Source organism: Toxotes jaculatrix, chromosome 13 (genome assembly GCF_017976425.1).
Source record: "Toxotes jaculatrix isolate fToxJac2 chromosome 13, fToxJac2.pri, whole genome shotgun sequence".
Classification (NCBI taxonomy): Eukaryota; Metazoa; Chordata; class Actinopteri; family Toxotidae; genus Toxotes; species Toxotes jaculatrix.
In genome coordinates, this window is record NC_054406.1 from 12945821 (window position 1) to 12971999 (window position 26179).

Sequence of the window (26179 nt, forward strand, 5' to 3'; positions counted from 1 at the left end):
GTGTGTGTGTGTGTGTGTGTGTGTGTGTGTAGGGATATAAACAAGAGATCTACACTGTGCATGTGAGGGTGTGTATGTGTAGATGTGTGCAAACATTCTTAACAATGTGATGGCCTACGCTTGAATGCATGTATGTACAGTATATCCCTGTTCATATACGTGTGTATACTGTGTGTGTGTGTGTGTGTGTTTGCTTATGTCAAACTGGGGCCAGCCCCTTTGCTCCAGCCGGCTGCAGTCAAAGCATAGAGGATGACTTTTCCTTTTTTTCCCATGCGGAGCCGTTTGAGGAGATATCTAAACATTCCCAGGGAATGCTGCACGTGCTCTCCTGCGTGCAGTGCAAGGGTTTCCCCCCTCCCTCTCCCTACTGCTGCCTGCCTGCCTGCCTTTCCTTTGGTCGGTCCGGAGTAGAAACACACTGTCTGGCAAAAGAACAGATTTGCAGTCATGACTGTCCAGTTCATCCTTGGTCATCACAGAGAAATTTCAGTTTCATCAGTCTTTGTTTCTGAACTCTGTTGCACAACTGGGGACAGTGCTGAGTCCTGAGACATCATGTTTTGAAAAGAGGTTTTCTTAAAATCCTCATCTTAAAACTGTTAAAGCTTCCTTTTAAATAACAAGGGACAAAATTGGGAAAAACCATCTTCAACAAGCATGCGGTTTTCCTGAATGACTTCTTAAGTATTGTCACAATCTTGCAAGATTATCATAACAGGCCACAAGTGAGAACACACCAACCTACGCTTTCCCCTAACCCACACCCACAGATTTTAAGCGACATTCATAGTTAAAACAAGGGTCCAAAAATGGGAAACACCTTCACAGTGAACAAACAAATCCAAACTGAATAGAGTCTGACTGCTCTTGAAAGCTTTGTATTGTAAAAGCCTGTCTGCTGTTTGAGTGCGGGCAGGAAATCTGGTTTCAATTTGTTTAATGTCGTCTGAGATATGGGTGTCTTATTCTGGTAAACGTAGTGGGAGGGCTATAAGTAGGGGGAACTAGGGGGAAGAATTGGGAAAATACCTTTGATCAGGTAACAATTTCACTCCTCTGCATATCACCAACGCCAGAGTTTACTGGAAACTATGACAGTGACTGTACAGATTGTCTCAGAAGATACACTTCAAAAGAGCTAAAAATGATAACAGTGACAATATTTAGTTCATTTGGTTGTATATTTCACAGAACAAGACTTAAAGGGATGAGGTATGAAGGGTCGTGAAATTCCCTTTGGTTATCATGTAACTCAATAACAGACTCGCTTAAGATGAGCTCAGAGGCAAAAAAACCCCTTTTTTTTGCCACATATACAGTTATCTTGTCATCTCCTGAGAATCATGGCAATCCCTCTGTTTATTTTGGTTTCAAACTAGAAAAACACAAGAGTCCAAAAACAAGCAGCAACACAAAGCTCTGGTGGCATTCCCCTTGAGTTTTCCAAATCCAATTTGACAGGCAACGACATGCGCATGACAAGCATGAGAGCGGAAGCTAATGAGTTTCATGGGACCATCCAGTCAGCCTTGTGTTACAATGGTTGCCAATGAGTGGATGATGAAGATAGAGAAACCAGCGTGGTCAGGTTAAGGGAGGTTATCTTTTGTATTTTTTGAAAAGAACACCTGACCTAACCTCAACTCCTCAGTCACTTCCAGATCAATGGCCATATTAAGTCCTTCTAAATGGAACTAAACGTTCCCAGCTAAGAGATCCTTCTTAAAACCTGTTTACAAAGCTGCCGAGAGCAACTTTTACTGTGGAACTGAGAGAACTCCTACGCTACAAGAATCGTTGGGGTTGGCCCTGTTCAAAGTTCCTCTATTAGTATTTCAATAATGTTCAGAATTGTATTTTTCCAATCATTGATGGGATAAGGTGCGATGTCAGACTGCAGCTGACTTAAGTTCTCGCAAACTTAGGAGCCAGTAATTCCCGTTAGACTAAAAATTTAGGAGTCTTAAAGTAAGAACTGACACACGTATCTGAAGCTCCAATTCCCTGCACTCATACAGTTAGGAGCTACTTTTAACCTTAGGATGTTTTAATTTTATCATGTCCCTCAACTCCTTCTAACTTCAAACATCTATCGGGGTCTTGCCCAATTCTGCACCAGTATGTGGTTAAGAAGTCATGTTTTAACACTGCATCACACAAAGGAATTTCTGTAACATTACAGACTCTTGGGTTGTATTTTGTATTAGAAAACTGCCGTAGCGTTTATTCCAAATTCAAACAACATCAGAAGAAATGGCTTTCCTTAAAGTGATTTAGCAGAAATGTGATCTCAGTGGGATGGACAGAAAAAAGATCCCTCTCCACTCTTTTCTGGCATGTCAGATTAACCCATCAGCTTTTCCCATCTGCCTGTCACCCATGGCAGTACAATGAGGCTGCAGCCAGACTGGGGTCATTAAAAAACCATCAACAAAGCAACAGACCCCTAGGGACTGCCAGGGGCAGCCTAATCTGGACCCCTGTACCAACCCAATGGGTGGTCTCCCTCCCTCTCCCTTTCTCCTTCTCTCTCTCCCTTTCTCCCTCCCCCTGGGAGGGTGAAATATGTGCAACATGGTAGGTGAGCAATGCCGATGGGGCCATCAGTCACACACAACCATGCATGTGCAAATGCACCCCGAGTCCACACATTTTTATACACACATCCAGACCACATTTTTTGTCAATGACATATTAACAAGCTAGCACGTTGCTAGGTGAGAAAGCAAATTCATCACAAAAAGAGAAGTTCAACAGTGCTGGTAAATCATCAGCAGAAAGCACAAGAGTGCTACTTTCAGTTAGTGACACTGGAGACAAAAAAAAAAAAGGGGGAGCGAGGGACTCTTCTTGATGGCTTTATGCAAATGCTCACTTCAGCTATCTTGTCATTCTAGAAGTGCTAAATGAATCACTTTGAAAGTGAGAGAGAAGTGTCTTGTTCGCTTAAGCAACAGCAGTTCTCCAAAGCCCATCTGTCTGCCAGTAACGGTGGCATTAGGTGACTAAATAAGTAACTGCTGGTCTGTTGGGCAAAGGGGAAGATCCTCTTAAACAGTGTGTGTATTTGTGTATGTGTGCAGCACAGAGTGTAGATTATCTGCTTTTATTAGCAAGCGGAAACACTGAATGGATGAATGGAGACTGTGTGTGTGTGTGTGTGCGTGCGCGCGCGTGTGTGTGTTCATGTACACGTATGCGTGTGTGTGTCGGACTGATAGGGGGATTCCAGAGACAGGAACATTCATCTGGAACCGAAGATCCCGTGCTCACGTTGCAGCGCCCCACTGCAGCGCATGTATGCAGAAACACACTCACACATACACGCACCACACTCCATTCTCATTTTTGTGGCCCAATATGTATAACCAAGGAAGGAAATAAGTGTGAGAGTTTGTGTGCAAACAGATTCACATGTTAAGTGCCTATGTGTATGTGTGAGTAGTTTCGGGGACTTGATATCTGTTACTCATATCTAAAGGTGAATTCCCTGATAAGTGTTCTACCTCAACAAAAAGTGTCCCCGTGTAGTCCTAAATGAAGTACAACATCTATTCAAAGACAAAACCTCTAGTGAAACCACACATATGCTGAATATTGTGTAATACTGCATGAATTCAATGGTTAGGTATGACTTCCTCCGAGAGTTAGCTGTGTATTATCATCTATCAGAATGACAAATTACAGACATTAACTGAGAAAATACTTATCTTAATCATAAAAAAATTACCCCTGATAATAATACTCAGAAATTAGTGGTGGGGGCCTGAACCACAATCACACATTGCTCAGAGAAAAAAAACCTTGGAAAAAAAAAAAAGCCCAAAATTTTGAAACTCCCCCAGTAACAGCTGACAACAATCTGTCCTGACGTTACTAACATAGACGTTTATCAGTACTTCCTTTTAACTGCTGATTTAATAGTGAAAACACCTGTTATCTTGTTATCTACCATCATCTTTTCATTATCAGTGATCAAAACTTTACATAAACTGCAACTAAAAGTTAAATGTTATTACTCTTTCTGCTTTAGAGTCTGAATAAACCTTAGGTTTCCTGTGGCTTAAGGGGATCTAGAATGAGTCATTTGTTCTTCGTAGTGTGTGAAGAGTGTGAAATAATAACCATAATACAGCTATTATAAATATACATAGATTTTTGAAAATAGCCCGTTATGACTAACCAAGAAAAACAAATCCGTTTAGGGCTGAATGAATTACCTTAGCAAAATATTGATATAATATTGCTAAAAAAAAAAAAACAAAGAAGAAAAATGCCATAGAATAAAATGTATAGTTCACTGGTGTTTAATTAGTGCAACAGAGTAATCCGACGTAAATAACGTTACTTCTTTTTGTGTATGGTAAGCTGACAAGGGTTTCACTGCTACTGGATTTCATGTTGTCGCCAGCACCTGTGCTGCTGTGCGCACAATAAACAGAATAACATGTTTTTAAACTTGACTATGAATCAGATTTGCCATGACTTAAACTGCTTTATGTTTTGGTTTAAAATAAAAAAAAAGTGCATTTACAAGTCCTTATTTGGTGTGACGTATAGTATACACGTCAGCTCTAGTTAATATGAAGGGAGGAGCACCTGTTACTGTCCACTGGTCCAGCTGCTTGTCTCTTGTTGTGCAGTGACAAAGGAACAGATGCAGAGTTTAAGTAAAGAGTAAAAGTCTGCATTCTTTCCCAAAGGATGTTTATATTTACTTTAGCTTTGCAGATGCTGCACAACTGGATGAGAAACTAAGTTCCCCCGAGTTTTGGCTGAGTATGAACTGCGCAGCCATCAGCTCCAAAACCGACCAGAATTCCCCAGTTATTCTGATGCTTCATCGGCAGATTGAGTAAGTAACATTCACTTATCTGTATTTTACACTTTATATTGTATTTGTGGTCAAAACTGAGCCTCACGCTGGTTAACGCTAAATAGTAAGTCATCCACTCCACGTTAAAGCCAAGTCTTTAACATATGTCCCTTACACTACCCAAACTATTTAGCCTTTTGTCACTTTGACTACATTTCCATCTCAACGAGAGCCACAGTCAGACACCTCCAAAGTGAAACAAACAAAGCACATGTATCTGAACATTAAGCGTATGGCCTGTGTTGAAATCCAGTCCTCTGTGAAAAATCAAAAACAAATTAACTTGACAGGTTGGGTCTGGACAGGTTTATCATTGAAGGAGCTAAAATGCAAACGTACATGTATCTGTGTACATGTGAAGCAGCTCATAAAACCTTCTCTTGGCAAACAAAGGCTTATAAAAAAAAGGAATGGAGCTACTGAGCTGGCTACCATAATCTTAAAAGTCTCATCTCTCCTTATTTCAAGCTCTTCCAAAGACTCCTTTCAGTCTCTCTCTATATTATCTGGTCATCAGAGCCCAGGGCTCAGTAGTTGGACATCAAAGTACCGACGCTGGGAAGGGAGGGGTGTCTGTCTCTCCTCGTCTGTTCCATCCCTGTGTGCGACAACCACTGAGGGATTCCTGAGACAGGCCGCGGGGGCCCTTGGCTCTCACTTTACACAGAGAAACCCTATCATTTGGCCCACTGCTGCAGAGCTACCCGCCGATGCCCTGTAAGTGCCCACTACATCACATTAGACGCTTTTCATCTCAACTCTCTGGAGATGGGAGGGTAGTTCAAGGCGGTGTGTTTGTGTGTGTGTCTCAGTATCTCTTTTAAAAAGCCAAGATGAGAATGATGCTGTCAGTGTAATAGTAGGGTAAAAATATTTTTTCCCACAAAGATCCTAGAGTACACTTTCTAGGTCAGTTATACAGTACACTTTAGTAAAAATAAGAGGCAATCCATTGGTAAAGGAGTCACAAATAAAAGTGAGGTTACAGAGAGAAGTGGGACACTGACAGGTGATGAAGTTATATAAGTTATATAAGTTTGTATTTTAAACTTTTCAATTTCATCAAGATTACATCTATTGCCTATTGTCTGTAGTGGTTACAGGTTGTATAAAAAAAAAAGAGTATATTACAGCAAAATACAATTAAAAGCCTCTTCAGAAAGAGATGTGCTGTTTGTGCTCACCCTGAGATTTGGAATATGACACTTAAATAAGCAGTGGTAGTATTCAATATTCACCAAAGTAGACAGCTGCAGTAGAGCTCGATTGGTACCAGGTCCCAAACTTCACATAACGTCATCACCCTCCATTTATTTGGAATGTTCCCCTGTCCAAGTCTATTTGCATCTACGACCCAGTTAAAACATCCTGCGACCCACTTTTGGGTCTCTATTCATTTTGTGTGAAACCATGGGCTCACGGTGTTTGGGAGTGTTTGTTTTGAGTACTCTGTTGCAAGAAACTATTGAATGAGTCATACTGTGTTCAGATACATGAGCAACATAACTCACCACAGAGGTGAGAGCCATCTGGAAGCTGTAGATGCGGGCTAGGCCAAAGTCGGCCAATTTGATCTGTCCTCCGCTGGTGACCAGGATATTCTGGGGCTTCAGGTCACGGTGGACCACACGGTGTGAGTGCAGGAAGTCCAACCCCTGGAGCAGCTGGTACATCATATCCTGTAAGACGACAAAACGGAAGGAGCGGAGAAATGGGTGGCTTTTTTGTAAGCATGACTAGGGCACAAAATTAATACCGTGAAGTGAAACTGAGGATGATCTAAGGTTTAAGATATTAGGTTTAAGATGAGTGTGAGATTGTGCAAATGGCACAGACCAAACAGATGGTTTAAATTTGATCAAATTTCTCATTTGTGCCTCTGAATGATTAAAATCTGACCTGATGAATGTCATTTCCTAAGAAGTTCAGCCTTGATTGTCCTTACAGAATGTCAAAGGCAGATGGTTTTTGTGGCCTTGCATCTCTAGAGCAACATCTGAATCAATTCCTCTGTCAAACCAGGCAACAAAAGGCCTGATTGACACCTGCAGTGAGAAGTTAAAGAGAATGGCTGGGAGACACTGGGAGGGAGTTAACTCGGAGGCCTGTGTCTTTTTTTTGTTTTTTTGACTGTGGCAGATGTTTGATTACTGACACGCGCGCACGCACGCACACACGCACACACACACAGACAAATGATAGAGGGAGAGAGAGGCCCCGCTCTGAACAAGCACGGATCTCTGTTTCTCAGCAGCTGTCCTGCTTGAGTTAATTGGCACTGGCTCTCTTTTTGTGCCCAAAAGCTGACTTCAGAAATGGCCATAGGCACTGCGTCTGTGACACACTAACAAAAGTAAACTGGTGTGAACAGGAACGAGCTATGTCAAAACCAGCTTAGACTTGTTCTTTCCACAACTGAAATACGCTCAAGCAGGTCCCGCACCTGTAAACAAACAGCGAGTCATTACAAGGGATTGTGGCCAGGTGGTTTTGGCACAGCTACGATTTAGACTGTTGGATCAAATAAAGTCTAAGTAGCAATATTTTGGGTTAAGATCTGCCTACACACAAAAATTAATCAATAATCAACAATCATTTAGTCTGTTTGAAAACCAACCGCAGTAAAAGAAAGAACATGGATATAACAAAAAGAAAAGAGAGATGTTGGTGAAGTGCAGTACCATGATGCTGGGTGTGTTGCACCCTGGACCATACGCCCCCCTCCAAAACACACACTCTCTCCTCTATATACACACACACATGCCCCCTACACACACCCCTCAAAACCCTCCGCCAAGACCTCACAAGTGACATGGACCTGAGCCCGCAGCTCTATTCACAAGCAGACCAGCTGGTGAGTGAGTCAAAGGGGTCTGCACACTCAAGCAGAAAACATTAGCAAACGGCGCGGGGCTGGCTGCTGTGCTGGCCATAGTGAAGGAGACAGGGGCGCCCCACACAGCACTGTAGAGATGGGGAGTGACGTGTGTGTGTTTGTATGCACACATAAACTGAATGTCCCCCTGGGTTTGTGTTAATGTTGCATGTGCATCTACATTTCCATTTGTGTGTGTATGCTTTCCATTTGTCGGTGGGTGCAACAGTGTGTGTGTGTGTGTAGCAAGCACATGTGTGGGTGCCCTCTGACCAAGGGCAGGCAGGATGCATAAACAGACCTTCCTTTCTACATCTCCATCCAGCCATGACCTAGCGAGCGGGGCAGCAGACAGACAGGGCCATAGGACAGAGGCAGGCAGTTGGTTACTTTGTGTGTGTGTGTGCGTGTGTGTGTGTGTGTGTGTGTTAAGGGTTGCTGACACAATAGCATGGCCCCCCCATCAGTTCCTCTCTGCTTTAAATAGCCATTTCACCGTGGTTCCTTTCAGCAGCATTTCCTAGTAAACACTAATTATCTCAGAAGTGTGACTCTTGGACAAACACACAAACAATCTTGGCCCCTTGGCCTGAGTGCCATCTTCTCTGTTGTGTCAATTACCCTCACTACTGAGTCATGAAAAATATCTCAGCTATGTTAAGCAGTGTAACTTGCAGCATAGCCTGTAGGAAATCCAAAATTTAAAATTAAAATAGCCAGTCGAATACTGCCTCAAAATTTAAGGCCACATGTGGCACAAGTATTAAACAGATCCACCTCACAGCCAAACACAAAGTTGATTCCAGCAGCAAAGAGACTCATATGAGTTGCTCAACACACAACTGTCTTCAGCTGGCAACACTTCAACCATAAACCCCACAAACTACTTGGCCAGGAGGAAACAAAATCACACGAAAAGGCAACAGATCTGACCCTGTAAAAGTAGAAGGACCAGCAAAAAAGTAGTCAGCCCCTCTGCAAGATGCAGTCAAAACATGGCTTTCTGAGTGCGCCTCCCTTTCTAATGCAAATGTACCAGAGGCAGCCATATTGTTTATTGTAGCTAGGCACAATATGGGACATCTGCCGGTTAGCGTTAGTGTAATTCCCTCCCCATGCTTCATTAACCTCCCCCTTTATGGGCCCACAGAATGGAGCTGTGGAAGCTTGGACGATGGCGGCAGAGGAGGGTGTGTGAGACCCAAGCGCTGGCCCGGCTGAGGAGCACTGAGGCTGGGGCAGCCTGGCTGCTTGATGTCCTTCCAGCTCATTTGATTCCTGGAGGAGGGCCTCTTTCATCAATGACCATGTGGTGGGTCTTGAGTCTGAGTAAGGCTGAGTGGGTGGTGGTAGGTGGGGGGGCTGAAGTGGACAGGCAGGGCCAGGCCGGGGTGTCTGGTGCTAGCTGGGGGTAGATTGGTTTTGGGGAAATGTTTGCCTATTCTTATTGGTTTAGGATCTTTGACTGAGGGTGAAGGTTTTACCTTGGTTTAAGGACATTCAAAGGTTACACCGAAGAGGTGAGAATTTATTCAAATGGGTAGAGGTGTGCTAAATTTGGGATTGTTGGACATGGATCCATAATCTGGTGTCATCTGGGGGTTAGGGGCAAATGAAGTTCTTGAGGAGAGGGGGGCACATTGGGCTTTACTGCGCGGTATCCACTGTCCTAGAAATAACAGGGTATGGTGCCCGGGTCATCTTGTCACCCCATCATTGTCCTTTTGTCCCCTTATGTTCAACAATTTTTGTAACTTTCAAAAGAAAATCCTACAAGCATGCCTTCTTCAGTCTGAACGTCTATCCCAAGCTCTTTATTTCCTAATGTAAAGTCACGAGTGCAAAACCACAGTTGCCTTCGTGGAGAGACTGTTCAAAAGTGTGCACCCCGTTTGAATCAACAGCATCTCTCACCACTTTCTATGATGGCAGGTTTTTCACTACGCCCTTGTGTGTGGCCATTTGGAACAGCTGTAAACACTTTTGGCTACAGATGTGGTCGGACGACACGCCATATGAACTAGTTTGTTTCAAGAATACCACTGCCTTTACACCACCACAAAAAGTGGCTCAACCAAAGATCTTGTGCGAGAATGTAATGTAACTGTGAATTAAAACTGCAACTAATGATTACTTCCTTATCCAGTCCATAAAAATGCTATTAATCCACTGATTAATCGCTGATCAGGAGCTGGAAATAGTGAACCTGCCATTTATTGAGCAAAATGCTAAACAATCAATCGTCTCTTAATTTTCTGTTGATTGACTAACTGATCAATCAGCTTATCACTTAGGTACTAGAAATCATTTGGAATGGGTTTAAAATGTATTCCTAATGAACAATAAAACAGCTAAAACTACAACGATTACTTCTGATACCAATCATTACATATTTATGTTTTTATCCAACTAACATATATAGATAGATATTTAGTTTAAAATGAAATAAAACAAAGAACAAAGCAGCAAATCTTACATTTGAGAAGTTAAAAACTAGTTAAGCAATTCAACCTGTCAACTCATAAAGTTGACAGGTTGATCTGATTCAACAGTCAAAGAGCAAATAGTGAATAATATCTATCAAGCAGTCATATGCTGTCATGTGGATGGATGTTTCAGTATTGCAGTAGAAGTGAAATATCTGAGGTCTAACTACACATCACAATCATCACTGCACAGAGATATCCACAGAAAGTACAGTACCACATACTGTATCAACCCAGGAAAAACCCTGGGAAAGCCTCAGGTGTGATCTACCTGACCCGTCTACGCTTGCACAGCATCCCGCCAACACTGCGGTCCAACACAAAACTTTCAAACATAAACCCAGCCCTGGGGTGAAAACCAACGGTTACTCTAGCTTCCACAACTACTGTGTTTCAAATATGACACTTTAAACTTTGAGGCCCCTCTGTCCAAAAATAGAGGAATAACCCTCAAGTACTGTCCACGATATATATCTGCAGACCTTGGGGTGAAACACGATGAAGAGATTTTTAAAAAGGGATTTGTGTGGGAAAGATTCAAATAAAAGAAGCCAGTTACAGAGGAAAAGAGTTGGCAACACATCCACTTCCGACCTTACGGCGAAGTGTAAGTAGACACTCTGTGGATTTATTTAATGAATTGGAGAAACTGAGTTTGAATGCGTTGTACTGTCAATACAATGGTTGAAGAAAAGGAGGACTGACTGTGAAAGACAATTGTTGGGATCAAATTTAGTACTCTCAGTTTTTAAGCACAAAGAGAAGACTTTTTAAAACTAGTTTCTCAGACACACACATACACACACATTTTTTTCTGTCCCCATCTGTAATACAGTGTAAAGCTGCAGGGAGAGGGTAAAGTGAAAATAGAGAAGGCACGGAGCCTCTAATTTGGAGCCCATCTGCCACATGTGCTGCCCTTCAAAACGCCCCGGTACCTCTGATGTTAGAGGGAGCTGCACTCTGTCCTCCATGTCTCTGGCCAAGAAAGCTCACTCAGTACCATACAGACACAGTTGTGGTCATGCAATGCTCATGCCATAGAGGGATTAACAAATAGCTTCCCTTAAATATTTCACATTGAAACTGAAAGCAATATATAAAAATAAGTTCCTGCATGTTATGGAATGTGTCCATTATTTCTGCATTTCCTCTCAAGTGCTCCAAGAAATCGATGGCAAAGGTTACCTTGATGGTCTCAGGCGGTACTCCGGGGTCAGGGGCCTTCTCCAGGTAGGTGGTCAGATCCTGATCCACATGCTCGAAGACCAGAGTGAGTTTGGTTTCTCGGTCAGTTCGAGAGACAGTGCACACATCAAACAACCTGGAACAAGAGGACCAGGTGGAGCAGATCAATACAATTGATTTTCATAACTGTGCACTGTGCTCAGTATGCTGCAACCAAGCTTCTGACTACAACTAAATGACAGGACCATGTTTTTTCTCTCTTCACTGATGGTTATTAACATGGAAATAGGCTTTATCTGAAATCACTCCCTCATTCACTCATTCAATATTCCATTCATATTAGATATGCACCATCAATGGCAGGTGCAGGCGTCACATCATGATAATCTAGGCATCTAGCAAACAGGGAATGATTTCAGACACAGAAATAGACGTGTCAAACACAGGGGTAACTAATGACAGTAATAATGACGGACAGGACATCTAAGTGTGATGGTTAATGTTGTTTACATCTGCATGTTTCCGGCCTTACAGGTGAAGATGCCTGCTTTTTAAAAAAAGGGTCCAGGATCTTGATGCACCAGAAATAACAGGACACAAGAGACACACTAGCCTGCATTTCTTAAATGAGATCTAAATTCAGTTATGGAAAGGGAAAATGCACCGTTAAAACATCCATTCTAGCACACTAAATCATAAATCTGAGGCTAAAAACCTGAGTCTGGGCTCTTGGGTATTTCTATATTTTAACAGAACTCTGCAGCAGAACGTAGACATACTTGGAGACAGTATTGTATTCCCCTGCAGGTTATACTGATTTCACTCACTCAGATTAATCTGTAAAAGTCTACTAGTTTCATGCTAAGCGTTTGAAGATTCAAGACCATCGAGCCACAAACCCCAGTGTTTATGGTTGTGTTTCACTAGGCAACTAACTAAGGCCAAGAATCCAGATTATGTCAGCAGACCTGCCAAGGCAGGCTTTAGTGAAAAGCTGAAAAGAAAAACCTATCCAGTATGTCCTCTTCAAAGAGCTGGGGACCACAAGCAGCATTCCTCAACCAGCTCTATGACAACCCCTGATGCTCTGTGGGAAGTCGACTGGAGCAAAGACAGCATCTTTCATCAGGATGACAGAGGAGATGAGGGGATCCTTGATGGATCTCCATCAGACACATGTTGTACTGTCAGTCATGAGTTACCAAGTCATGGATTACTGTAATCACATGACCTTTGAGGTATAGCATTATAATCTTCAAGTGCATGTGAATACGCCAACGAAGTGGTAAATATATTTTGTGATGTCAGTTTAAATCCTAAATCCTAATCCTAATCCTAAATAAAGACTTAACCTACACCTACAATACATTTATTGACATAAACAATAAATAATAAACACTGCAGCAACCTTTTTAGAGTGTAAAGCCAATATTGGTTTCATACAAAGTTTTCAAGTCATATCATGACTGATGGAGGTTACAACTTGGTGTCTCACTTACAGCCTGCATTGAATGGTGAAATTAGAGGAAGTAATGAGAGTTCAGAGACTAAATCCATGATTATTGCTGTAAATATGAATTCATATTCACATCAATACTTCCAATGCTTGCGCTGCTATAATTCAAACTAGCTAATCTAAATAAGCTGTTTAAAATTGAAGCATGGAAAGAAATGACTAAATCTGTCCGGAAACTCTTTCATTCCAATCCAACGAGGCATCATGTGTCCATGCCAACACCCTTGTAATCAGTGTACATGGAAATGCTGGAGTCAGAATAACGAGTGAGAGGCGATTCGTTCAAGGTATTAGTACTGTGCATGATGTCACAGAATAGACGGCGCCCTCCTCTTGAAGCGCTGGGGTTAAACGCTCCTCACCGCTCGATTGTTGGGCTACAATGGGGGCTCTCAGCAGACACTGAACATATGGAATGAATAATGGGCCTCATTACAAACATCCAGGGGTTGCCTGGAGTCACACAGAAGGCCCACAATGCACTCCTCCTGGCCTAAGCTGCTTGGCAGTGCTGCTTGGCTAAACTGGAGGATGGTTCAATGAGTTTGACAGTTTGCACTCTTGCACCGATTTATTGCAACAAATGCTACTGCATACTCTCTGAGCTCATGCTTTCACAGTAGCACACAAACTCAATTTAACCACAAAATAAAAACTGACCTAAGACAAATTTAATGCCCACTGATGTATTTGTCCTCCAGTAAGAACAAAACCCATTGTGATCCCTTTAAGAGAAAACCATAAGCATTATCGTCCATTATTCATTTATACGCTGGGGAATTATTGTTTGAGGCACAAGGGCACTAGCCATACTTCTGAAACGTCCATTTAGAACTTCCTCTTCAATCCCAAAGCACTCAATATTCCATAATAAAACAAGTATCAAGGTCAGACCTTGGCTAGAGTCAACAGATGACGCAGTATCTCACTACTGACCTCTGAGTGAACAATTCATTCCAAAACTGAAAGAAAATGTCCTCCAAGCGCAGGGAGGAGAGGAAGAGGACTAGAAAAACTGGGCTATGTAACTTTAAAATGGTTATATTCAATAAATTCAGACTGGATTTACTGGAAGGTGAAAGGTGATCATCTTTGGTGAGCACAGCCATTTTGAATATATTTGGGCATTATTGATCTTGGGAACTAATTTCTGATAAAATAGTCCAAACTCAACACTCGCTTAAGAATGAAACAAATTGTTAATAAGTTGAAGTGCTGATCAACAGGTAATTGTCAAAAATTGTATAAATGTATAATTGATTCATTTCAATCACTTATCTTTTTTTTGTCTTCTTTGGTTTTGTGACTTTTGCTCAAGCAAAACAAGCAACTGGATGACTTTAGGAAATTGTAAAGGATATTTATGGACTTTTTATGGACAACTGGACCAATTAAGAGCATAATCTACAGATTAAGCAGCTGTTAATGGAAACTTCACAGGTTTGATGATTTCCAAGCTAATGTGTGTTCATCAATACCCATCTGCCCTGTCAACGTGCTCTTGAGCAAGACACTGACAGATCACCTACTGACACTAACACTAAATCATTAAATGAAATGGAAAATCATTAAACTCATTAAATGTTTTTCTTTTTATTCAATCCCATATGTAAATAGGAAGTCTCATTGAGATCATGACCTTTTTCAAGCATTTATGCATTTAAAATATTTATTAAATTAACATGCATACATTGTTCCAGTTGATAAACCAGTGCCTTTTCTCAGGGAAAAGTGGGACAGAAAAAGCTACCAGTTTGGAAAGATGTGTTTTAGGGTGGAGATATGTGCATGAGATGGATCAGTGTGATTGGATCCGGCCAATATCCATGAATAAAAGGCGGAGTTTCAAGCTAGATAGGAAACTAACAATGCAGACAACAATTAAAATGGAGGAAGATGTGACCTGACAGGTGTGTGTCTACTGTTGCTAACAGTGCTAGCAACCAGCTTGTTGTGCAACCTGCATTTTCATATTGTCAGCAGAAAACTGTCAAAGAGCAGGACTTCTGCTATGAAAACAGTGGACAAATATGGGTTCTGGCCTATCCTAAAGGTCATATGAGGCAGCACTGCTACCACCAGATACCATTAAAAAGGAAGTAGAGTGTCTCTCTCTGTTTCATACACAAAATCTCTACATGCATCTTTCTTTCTTTCTTTCTTTCTTTCTCTCTTTCTCTCTCTCTCACGCATACACAGGAACACACACATATACTGGGTTGCCCACCTCTCCCCCTCACTTACCTCACAACATTGGGGTGCTCAAAGGCTTCAAGCTGCCTCAGTACCGCCACCTCCCGGATAGTGGAAAGAGGCATCCCCTCCTCCTCCGTCTGGACACGAACTCTTTTTAGGGCTACAAACCGTCCCCCGTTCTTCAAATCTCTCGCCTTGTACACTTTCCCATAAGCGCCTTCTCCAATCTCGGCCACAGGCTCATACTGAGTACCAATACTTTCTTTGTCCATTTTTGCAGATTTTTTTTTTCTCGTCTCTTGTTGAAAATATTGCGGGGAATCCCGGCGAGGGTGACGAGCCAGAGAGTTTCTCACAAAGGCATATTCACAGAAAAAAGTTGGCACATGCAATGCCTAGATGACAGGGAGACACAGATGGAGGAAGACACCATCTTTGTCAGATATGGTCAAACTGTGCTCCAGGTAGGCAATAACAGGACTGTCATGTTTTATTCCGACTATCAACACAAGAGCAGCGTTGCGTCCCAACGTCCACTCCTCCTCCTATTACGCACTGCAACTCATGTCCTCCTACCTCTAACACAAAGTAATGTAAAAAAAAAAAATAATTCAAATTAACCACATTTGATCTCTTTTTAAGTTAACTCTGCGCTAAATAAACTGCCTCGCGCTTTCAAAAAAAGAGAAAATAAACAGAAAATCACTCCACATGCAGTGTTGCTGAAGTTGTCTTCATGTGGGCTGTCTTACTCCTAATTAAACAAGACAATTTAAAGAGAACACGCAAAAAAGAGAGCACAAACATTACACACCGAGCAGTTGTAGGTTAGTAAAATAACTTAACCTCTTAACCTGTCCTGTTGTATCAAAGTTTACGTTTGAGGCGACACAAACTTGGCGAGCACGTGGCTGTCTACTGATTGCATTGTCTGAACTTCCTACAGCAACAGTCCATTTAAAACCCTGTAAAACTCGCCTTTCGAGCCTCAAATCGTTGTAAATGCGTAAAACAGTTTAGCAGCAGAGTTTTAGAGATGTTTTCATTAGCTTGGGGGGGCTTCTTCTAATTTATTCTAATTTAATTGTAAATGGAGTCACAGAGCCTAATTAAAATAAATACTAACAAATCAGGCAATGGCACATTTCGATTTTCAAAATATTACTGGATCGTAAAGCAACATTTCCAGCCTCACAAAAGACACTTTTGGTTTCAAATTCTGCTCAAAAAACCCTCCCCCGCACACACTTTTGGTGTTTACCTTTTATTATGTTGTCAATAAAATGTCGTAACGTCGGCATGTCCGATAAAATGCTGAGGAAGCATTCCTGTCTCGGATAAGATGTCCTGCATCAAACGCATCCCTGTCCACTGTCCTCCATGCGGGGGCCACACAGGTAGTTGGACGGTGCAGGCTCTAACCCCCCATCCCTCAGACTGCACCAGCCTAGGCAGAGCCACTCAAACGAGGGGGGGGGGAGGGGGTGGTGTTGGTGGTGGTGGAGGGTTGTACGAAAACTCACACACAGACTCTCACTGGAAGTTTGTGTGGAGGGGCGGGTGGTGTAGGATGGGGGGGGGTCATAGGACAAAGGCAAACGCGTGATATAGCCCTCCACAACCACGCTCTTCTTTGGATTTTCTCCTTTCTTCTTCTTTTTTTTCCTCCCATATATCCCCGGATAGGCCTATGCAACTGCAGCCCCGCTCGCCTGTGTGAGCTCCGTCTCTGCCTGGCTTTCCCACGCCGGCTGAATGTGGCCTGACCCCCTTCAGAGAGGTTTGACACGGAGCGGGGACATTTCCGCATTCCTCCCCGACTACAAAGGCTCACCGCCTCCTTTTTGCTCTCCCTCGGCCTCCTCGGTGCTTTACCATTCATAGTCCTCTCCGCGGGTTTTGTCTCCTGTGTCAAAACCGGGAGCACCGCGGGGATCGGGGAGGGGAGAGAGAGGAGGTTTATTGGATGGACGGCCACACTATCTATCTCCCTCAAACCATTGAGGAGCTCCTGCGGCAACAAAGTGCCATCGGGGATGCAATGTGACAAGCTCGCCCTAGATGGTCCTAAGGGGTCAGGTTCAAGGCCCGGTGGCTTGATCTGTGGCAGGAGGACTCCTCTGCTCGGGTGGTCGTTTGCAAAAAGCTCCATGCCCCACACCAGGCATGAGGGCCATGTGGGATGCTAGACAGAAAACCTTTTTTTTTTTTTGGTGAAAATATGGAACATTCGGCAAGACATCAACATCTTCATTACCATCTCAGGGTATATTCTGCTTTTGATTAATTTCACAGCAAAAGATGGGAAATTCTTAATTTCTGCAAGTCAGTTCATGAAATGTAAATAATAATAATAATGATAATAATAATAATAATATTAATAATAATAATATGTGAACAACTATGATCATAATAATAACAACAATAATGAGAAAGTTTGTCATAATCATAAAATAGAATTGCTCAAAAAGAAAAGTAAATTGATTAGTTTCAATTTATATATTTTTTGTTCATCTTATGGACAAAATATACTAATGTTTCAAGTTATTATCATAAGGATTTTTTTTTTTATCACCGCCTGCAATATTTAATGAATTGCATTGTAAAAACCTCCAACATCATATGTTCTAGCCTACAAAAATAAAATTTTACACACACTTTAATTCTTGGCTTTTTCATTTGTTTTTAATATTTTGTTAAACAAAAAATGTCTTATGTTTAATTTTCTTTAATTTTTTTTTTTTTTTTTAGTTTGGTTTTATTTTGATAGATTCATTTATTTTTTTAAAAATTCTAACTCTTTTACATATTATGAAAGGTGTGAATATTTAAAACAATATCTTCTGTCTGTTCTTCAAACTCTGACATAAAGTTTGCTCCCCCCACCACCTTTCATGCCAGACACGGTTTAGACATGACAAGACTTGATGTTAGATTATCCCAATGAATAGCCAATTACAGGCGTGTAACCAAGCTCCATTATCATAACTTCATTGGAGGAGGGAATTAGAAATGCACAGAAGATCAGAGGAAGGACATTCCCCCGGTGCTAAGATTTACATGCAAACCTGTCTTGCATGCTGCTTGTAGAATCCACTGATTTCCATTGAAAAGGTGAAACTGTAGGGGATAATGACATGGAAGTATGTATGGCAACCTCCCCTGCCCAACTTTACAGGCAACCTCAAATTTAAACCATTTGCATCACAAAACACACAATGCAGACAATGTGCCCAAGACCAATTACTGTAAATGTGGGCTTACATTTTTTTCATCATCATTGTTCATGTGAAATCAGCTCTGAGAGCCATTGCCCAGATTGAATACATTAGCATGCATACTTCTTATCTGGCTGGAGAACAAACCAATTTGATCCGTTGTGTGCGGCATAGAGATGAGAGAGAGAACGAGAGAGACTTACACCTCAAAACATTCACACACACACATTCCGAGACACGGTGGCCGTTCTATGTAACCTCGTGCAACAGTCATTCATTAGTCAAAACCTGACACATAGGCTTTTTCAAGTTTCCACAGCATGTGTTTGTCTTGTGTTTACCTTGATGGGGCTCACGCAGGGGAATCATTTCAGAAAAGATGCAGAAACAGGATGGTCCAATTATGAACATCCTGTTCTGGGAATGTTATGGTCAGAACATAATTTAATGTTTAATCTTGCAATGGGAACAATATATGAGCAAGAGTAGCCAGTGCTCACAATACCCGAATTTGGACAAGATGCAAAAATGAAAGATTAAACAAATCTAAAACAATCATTCTCATTTAACTGGCAAATCCAGTTACATATACATCTCCTATGTGATTACATTTAGGAACTCTGGATTTCATTATTTACAATTTTTATTTTCTATTTCCATTCTATTTAATTCCATTAAAATTATACCTTTATTTAAATATTTGTTGAGGAGTAGTCTCTGTGAACTAGATCAGCAACCTGTTTGTCTTGATTTTCAGACACTGTATTTAAAAAGTACTTATGTTGGTTATGTGACCTATGGTACATTTACCAAAATTTCTCTGAGGGCATTTGTCACTTTGCTGTCGGATTTTCATGTTTCTGCTATTTAATGTTAGGTTTTGATACAGATATGGTGTGATAATTGATAAATACTCCATTACAAGTCCTGCTTTTATTCCCACTAACACAACAGAACACAAAGCAAAATGTACTTTAAGTAAAGCACTTAGGTACTAATTCTGCAGAATAGTTGTTTCTGTGAGTGATATATAATGTATTACATTATTAGGTTTGTAATATTGATGATGCATAAATGTGTAAGCAACAGTTTACTGTTGTTGCTGGTTGGGGTCAAGCTAATTTTAACTTTATTCGGTAGGTTAATCCAGTGGTTTCCAACGTAAGGGTCAACGTAAGGTATTGCTAACATCTCACAGACATCTGAAATGTGAAAAGGAGCCCCTACCAGGCACTGTTTTTTGTTTTTTTTGTAATGATCACAAGCCAAAAAAGGTTGGGAATCACTGTTTTAATCCTCAATAATGTTTTGTGTTATAAACATATCACATGTTCTTTATATTAATTCTGAATCGGAGCTGTCAAGAATAAATATAGTGGAGGAAAAAGTAAAAGATTTGCATCTGAAATGTAATGGAGTCAAAGTATAAAGTAGCATGGAAATATATGGAACACAACATAGATACCTTCCATCACTAGTGTTCACTGCCTGTGGCTGCAGACTCCAAGTAAAGACAAAAGTAAGTCTTGGGGTCAATCTTTATCAAAACTTTTAACAATCTCAAATGGCAGTTAAGAAACACAAGTTGCTGCAAAGCCGAACACCCCAACTGGCATTTCAGCTCTGTATTCCTAAGAATCCGCCACTGGCATTCATAGAGTGGAGGAATGCTGCTCGACAGAGCCACTCCTTCACATTTTATGATGAAGTGATGCTAAAAAAAAAAAGGTGTTTTGACATTTTTTTAGTAAGAGTTTATTGACAGGGTGATCTAATACTCGCCGGAAAGGTTGTCCAGATAGTTCCTCAAACATGTCTGATCAGATGTTAAGATGACAACTCTTTGTGCTCTTTAGGATTTTGTTATGATAAGATAGTGAAAGAAAGGTGTGTTGTGGTGGAACTGCTCATTCTTCAGGATTGAGTGAGACCAAATAGGGAATCAAATATCAAGAAATGGAGAAAATTACAATGCTTACAACGCTTGCTTTCATGGTTCTTTTTTTCTTGTATTTATCACTCATAATAAGGCTGGTGTTTGTAATCGAAAGTAAATTCTTTCAAATTATCCAAAATTGCAATATTTACTCTCCTTTTTAGTTTTTGGTCTCCACCCCAGAAAATATCTCACTCTTTAACTGATAAATGCTCTGCTATGTTTTCCAGCTAGTTGGACAGTAAACCTGCAGTCCAGAAAACCAAAACAATGACCTAAAGCTGTTCCTGTTGTCAGACAATGAAACAAGTATGAAAATGTGGCCCATTAAGATACATGTTAAGCAGCAGTCTTTTCCAAGTCATTTCCAATCTGCTGCTCATCTCTGCTAAAATCCTGATTTCACATCCGGGACGTCACCTGACAAAATCACCACGCACACAAGTTAAAGACAACGGCTGTGCTGTGATTTCGCCTATATTTAAAATGTAAAATGTTCACTCAGAGAGAACATTAGAAGCTCATTTACATCTCTGTCAGCTGCCGTGCTGTCGACTCTCTTTGATGGAAAGTAACTAGGATCGGTTTTTTTTGGAAAAAAGAAAGTCACTACATGGGTCTGAAAAGTCAGAAAACTGTAATTGGCAATACTCCTGAAATCGTTCTCCTGATGACGTGCTAAAAACTGTTCGAACCATTTCCTTTTAAAAGGGCAATAACCAATGGTGTAACTTCATCACAGTCTTTGACAGACATTCACGTTCACATGTCTGGCCCTGCTGTTGTGGTCCAGCCAAAAATACTGATTACTGCAGCTTTCATTTTTTAGATATGTGACATTAAGCTACAGGACTACGTTAATGTTCTGTATACTGCTCCTTAACAGTAATAATAAAGAGAGGGAAACTAAAGGATTTTATGAAAGATTTCTTTGACTTACAGTTGAACAGATTCGGGGTATTTTATCAACCTGCAGCTGAATCCAAATGGAATCAGCTTCCTGACCTCAACACTACTCACAAGGCTCATGAATTTGTGGTTCATAGGGCGTCAGGCATAATGTGCTGCTGCTGCACCTCCAAAAAGGCCAGCTCAATCTTTAACTCTGCGCTGTGAAAGAAAACGTATGATGTTTGTGTGTCTGTGTGTGTGCGTGTGCGCGTGGCAGCTGCTGATCAGCCCAGCCAAAAGAGAATTACAGCCCTCCCGAGGGGGACAAGAGAGGCCAACAAGGGACAGGTGACTCCCAGTCTCTCCCAGATCTCCTTACACCCACCCACACACACATACAGCAGAAGACATACACCCACACACATACAGAGAGAGAGGGAGAGATTGATTGTAGGCCTGTCTACCACATCCCACCTAAATAGAGGGGGATGTCCGTGCCACAGGGCATAGGGTACAGTTGTAATAAGCAGAAGTCTTGAGGCAGACAGATGTCACACCTGGCGAGGAATCTGATAGGATGTGTGATATTGGATTCCTTTTTAAGTTCTCAGTCCCATTGTCAGGATTTACAAGCATCACTTAGACCGCAGTGTTTCATGTGAGTCAGATCTCATCCCCCCGTCAGCAGCTTAATATTTAAGCGACATTTTGAGCATAAAGACAGAGGCCGACTTGATGCCAGCCGACAAACCGAGCCCTCTTTGTGTCCCTGACTTGATTTCCTCTCGTCCTCTTTCTTGTCAAGCCAGACTGAAGTCCATAGTGTTTGGTGCAAGTAAAGCCCCTTCTCTCCTCTTCCCTTGTCCTCCTCTTCTCCCCGGCACCGGCCCCCAGACACAAGCTTCTTTCTGTTGGGGCATCGCCATGGCAACCAAGCCACTAACTTGAGGAGGCGACATAAAAACCTGCTCTTTTAGGGGGACACAGGAACACCTGCCACCTCCGCTGATGGGGAGGGCCGGGCTGGACGCACAGCCACGTGCAGACACACACTTACATACAAATTCATGTGGTCACAAATGAACACACACACTCGCGCACACACACTCACTCTCTCTCTCACACACACACATATCCACACCAACATAAACAGAGGATCAGTGTAACATTCAAATGAGACCTCTAGCCAACATCTGCTCCCCTTTAGAAGCTCGTTTATCTTCCAACAACATCTCAGGTTGTTTGGTGGCTTTCTTAACACATGTTCTGGCAAAAACCAAGGAAAGTTTATGGAAACAAGGAGTCCATTATTGATAAGGTTTGCGGTTCCAGGCTAAGAAACATTTTGTCTTTTTTTGTTAACACATCAGTCTTAGTAAGATTGTGTCTTCTTCTTTTTTTTTTTTTTTACACCAGTGGTTCCACTGATAAGTAATGAAATTGCTTCTAATGCTCAAGGGACTGCCACGCACCTGCTCTTCAGACCCACCAGCTTTTCCACACAATACCAACTGTGCCCTTAACCCCACTGCTTGTTAACTGTTAGTTAACCTCACAGACACCCTAGGCAATCCCCGATTTCGTGGAAAAACTTAAAAGTAGTAGTTTGAGATTTTGAAGAGTGCATTTGTCTGCTTTCTTGTGGAGTGTCGATGAGAGGGTTGATGGGAGTTACATGCTGTAACTATGGTTTGATTGGATGCAGTAACTGCTTTGAGTCTTGTCTTTGAGTGGCATTAGTTTCATGCTTAACTGACAGGTATGAGAGTGGTATTGATATCTCATCTAATTGGAGATGCAAGAAAATTAAAACATTGAACTGTTCTTTTCAGCTTCAACTGAGGCAGCAAACAACGAAAGACATAAAAGTCAGGTATGTTTAATGATTAATCATTAGCATGATGTCTTTTCACAAATGTAATTCTTCACTTTTGAGGTGTTGCTTTTAACATCATAGGCAACATCTCATTGTTCACATGCCTTCTAACCACGGCAAAAAGCTTGTTAGCAAATAACAGCAACAGCAAGCAGTTTGACAAGAAGTAACACTTAAGTCCAGATTCCTTGTTTCAACATTACAACATATCAAGCTAATATCATTAAGTTGTCATTTTTCTCAAGGCCGATTTAATCAGATCGCAGTTTAAATCTCCTGCAGCCCCTTTAAAGGCCCCAATCAACAAGTGTCAGTTTGGGGTCAGCCGGCAAGACGAGGCTGCCTACGTCCTCCTGTTGCAGGCAGAATATTCTGGAGAGACTGTTGAGTGAACCTCTGGTGCCTGGCTGCTGTTCATTAAGAGTATTAATGATTAACTGAGAGTGCTATTGTCCCCTCGGGCCCAGCTGTCCCTCCTCCGCCGTTGATCCACTCCGATGCCTCTGGGCCACTAAACTGGCTCCATTCATGTGCTAAAGTGACAGCTGCTCCTCACATTCCGCAGAAAATTAACTGCAGACGCCGGAAAAACAAGCTGGGAGAAAATAAATAATATTTGACAGATTTCTTTTGTCTTTTTCTTAAAGGGATGGACCGGTGATTAAAGAGTGGATCGGAAGGATTATTTCTAGCCTGTCTGATAATAGTTAAAGAAGCGGAAGATGGGGGTACAGATAATGTTTGCTGTGTTGGCGCTTAGTCATTCAGGGGATGAGAAGCAAATGAACTCAGCAACTTTATCTTAGATATGAATTCGTCAAACACGTAGTCAATGTTGTGACTGAATCTCATTGGGTTTACAGTAATAAGCTGCTGAAGGGTGAAATATTTTGTCACACGTTTAATGTTTTATTGTCTCCGACTGTAATCAAGAAATGAGAGTTGGTGTATTTGACCTGGAAAGGACTGTGATAGGCCCTTTCAAAGGTGCCGCTGGTGACAAAGGAACAATTTCTTTTTATTTCTCACACAAGTACTTTTGTGTGTCTGACTTGATGTGGTATTTGGGAGAAATGTGACGCTTTTGGCTTTAATTGTTAGTGTAATGAACTGCAGTTTGGGGCTTCAGTGCAAACAAAAAGTATTTGTAACTGTCTTGATTAGAGGAAAAAAAATGCAGACAGAATGCAACACATGTAAATAATCTGTCATGGAACAACCTGTTGCCTACAAATGTCGAAAACCTCCTTTTGGAGTCGGATATTTGATCATCATTTGTTGCAAAAGGAACAATACAATAAACAATATCAGCAATCTGAGTCTGTATAATCCTTAAAGTGAGCTATGTTGTTTTATTGCATCTGTAAAACAGTAATCAAAGTTGTTTTATCTTTTTTGGGCGGGTGGAGGACTTTAATTGGACCTTGAAAGGCACCGCTGGTGTTTCACTGGCATCTGCGGTTCTTATACTGTAGGACAACTGTTATTTTTTCACATGGGAACAATTATGCCATCTTGTCTGTAATCAGCTGAGTGGTCACAGATACAGAATGTATCTGCTGTAGGAGCATAGGGCTGTGTTACTCAGGGGCATATGGTCTTACTATCCTGTTTCCTTGTATTCGTACCAAGAAACCTGGGAGACAGTTGGGATCTAATTACTGGTAATATGATGGTTGTTTTTCACATCGCTTTCAATTAGAGGGTCTTGCAGACCTCTTTCTGTCTTTGTTTATGGTTTTTGTACAAGTAAACACGTATTTTACATTCCAACCTGTGTTTCCTTGCATGTATGCAAGGATGGGCTAAATAGCAGAAAAACTTTAGAGCACCAAACGATGGCGCTGTAGTTACCAATGGGGTAACACCCATAGTAATTTTGTTCAACTTATTAGTTGTTGTGTGGCGACACAAACTTTGAGACTTTTCCCTTCGCTACATTATACGCTTCTGAAGTGTTTTATGGCTTATGGGCCACATAAAACTTACATGCTTTCATTAATTCACCGATCAATGTCAGACCTCTTTAAATGCTAATACATCCTGCTCATTGGTCTATTATGACTCATTTGAGCCTCTGCCTTTTTAGGTGTGATAGTCAGAGCATGAATTACTGATGCATCAGTTTCAAACGCATCAGTTATCAGTTATGTAATGCGGCCAACCTGCTGAAACACGCCTCTTGACTAGACCTTAACTAACTCAAACTGAAACACGTTCTTGGATATTTGCATAAAACTAAGACAAATTTACGACAAACTTCTGCCTCAAAAATGACCAGTCAGCATCCTTGGCAGTCCTAACGAATGGTGAATATTGGGATTTTCACAAATTTCTATTTAATTTATCACAACCTGATTAAAGGAATGCATATATTTGATTTCTTTGTTTCGATTAGATACAAAGACTGAAACCATTCTGATATCTGTCCGTTAAGTGTGACTCTACTGCCAGCAGTCAGTCGACTTAGCTTAGCATATTGGAAACAGGGGGAAAACCAGTTTACAAATTATCATTATATCTTGTTTTTTGACTGGCTAAAAAAAAAGAAACGAAAAGAAAAAGTGTAGAAACAACATATTGTGGTTTTATGGGTAGTTATGTACCAGACTATTTCTTGGCCAAGCACAGCAACTTTCTGAGTAAGTTTCAGATTGCAGCCATGAATGGTTATGTTTCCTACAACGTCAAACTATTCCTTTAACACGATGCAAATGAGTCAGCATCGGTTTGCCTAAAAAAAGCCCAGTCATCATAAGGAAAGTGGAGCCACTGAAATCTCATTTTAACTCTCACGTGTCAAATTTTAAAAAATTCCACTCACCTATAAAGTTTTGATTTGAATTTGGCCAAATGTGTTTGTTTATTTCTCAGAACTCGCTGGCAAAAGCTAAGGTTATTTTAAAGACCCTTCAGTAGAATAAAAATGTTTTATTTTTGCAACATATTTCAGAAGAAAAAGTGTATTCAAGCATGGATCCTCTGCTCAGAATAACGCAAACTCTGTTGTTACATGTGAAGCTCAGAAATTGCTTATGTCAGCCAGCACTTATGGTTAAAAAAAATGCAAACAAATGTATTACAATATCTGGATGTGGTGGCACTGTGGTTATTTGGG

General features: G+C 41.2%; 1 protein-coding gene across 2 annotated transcripts in view; it reads right to left on the minus strand.

Annotated features, from left to right (window-relative positions):
* Positions 1 to 16647, minus strand: part of cdk6 (cyclin-dependent kinase 6) — a 33118-nt gene extending 16471 nt beyond the window's left edge. The window contains exons 1-4 of one of the 2 annotated variants that reach the window (XM_041053277.1): positions 16402 to 16647; positions 15189 to 15535; positions 11429 to 11564; positions 6391 to 6558 (exon numbers count right to left, since the gene is read on the minus strand). In XM_041053277.1, the coding sequence (XP_040909211.1) occupies positions 6391 to 6558; positions 11429 to 11564; positions 15189 to 15412 (528 nt within the window). In that variant the 5' untranslated portion in view covers positions 15413 to 15535; positions 16402 to 16647. Of the gene's footprint in view, positions 1 to 6390; positions 6559 to 11428; positions 11565 to 15188; positions 15895 to 16401 lie in introns of both variants that reach the window. The other variant, XM_041053278.1, reaches the window with a different exon arrangement.
* Positions 16648 to 26179: the final 9532 nt, after the last annotated feature.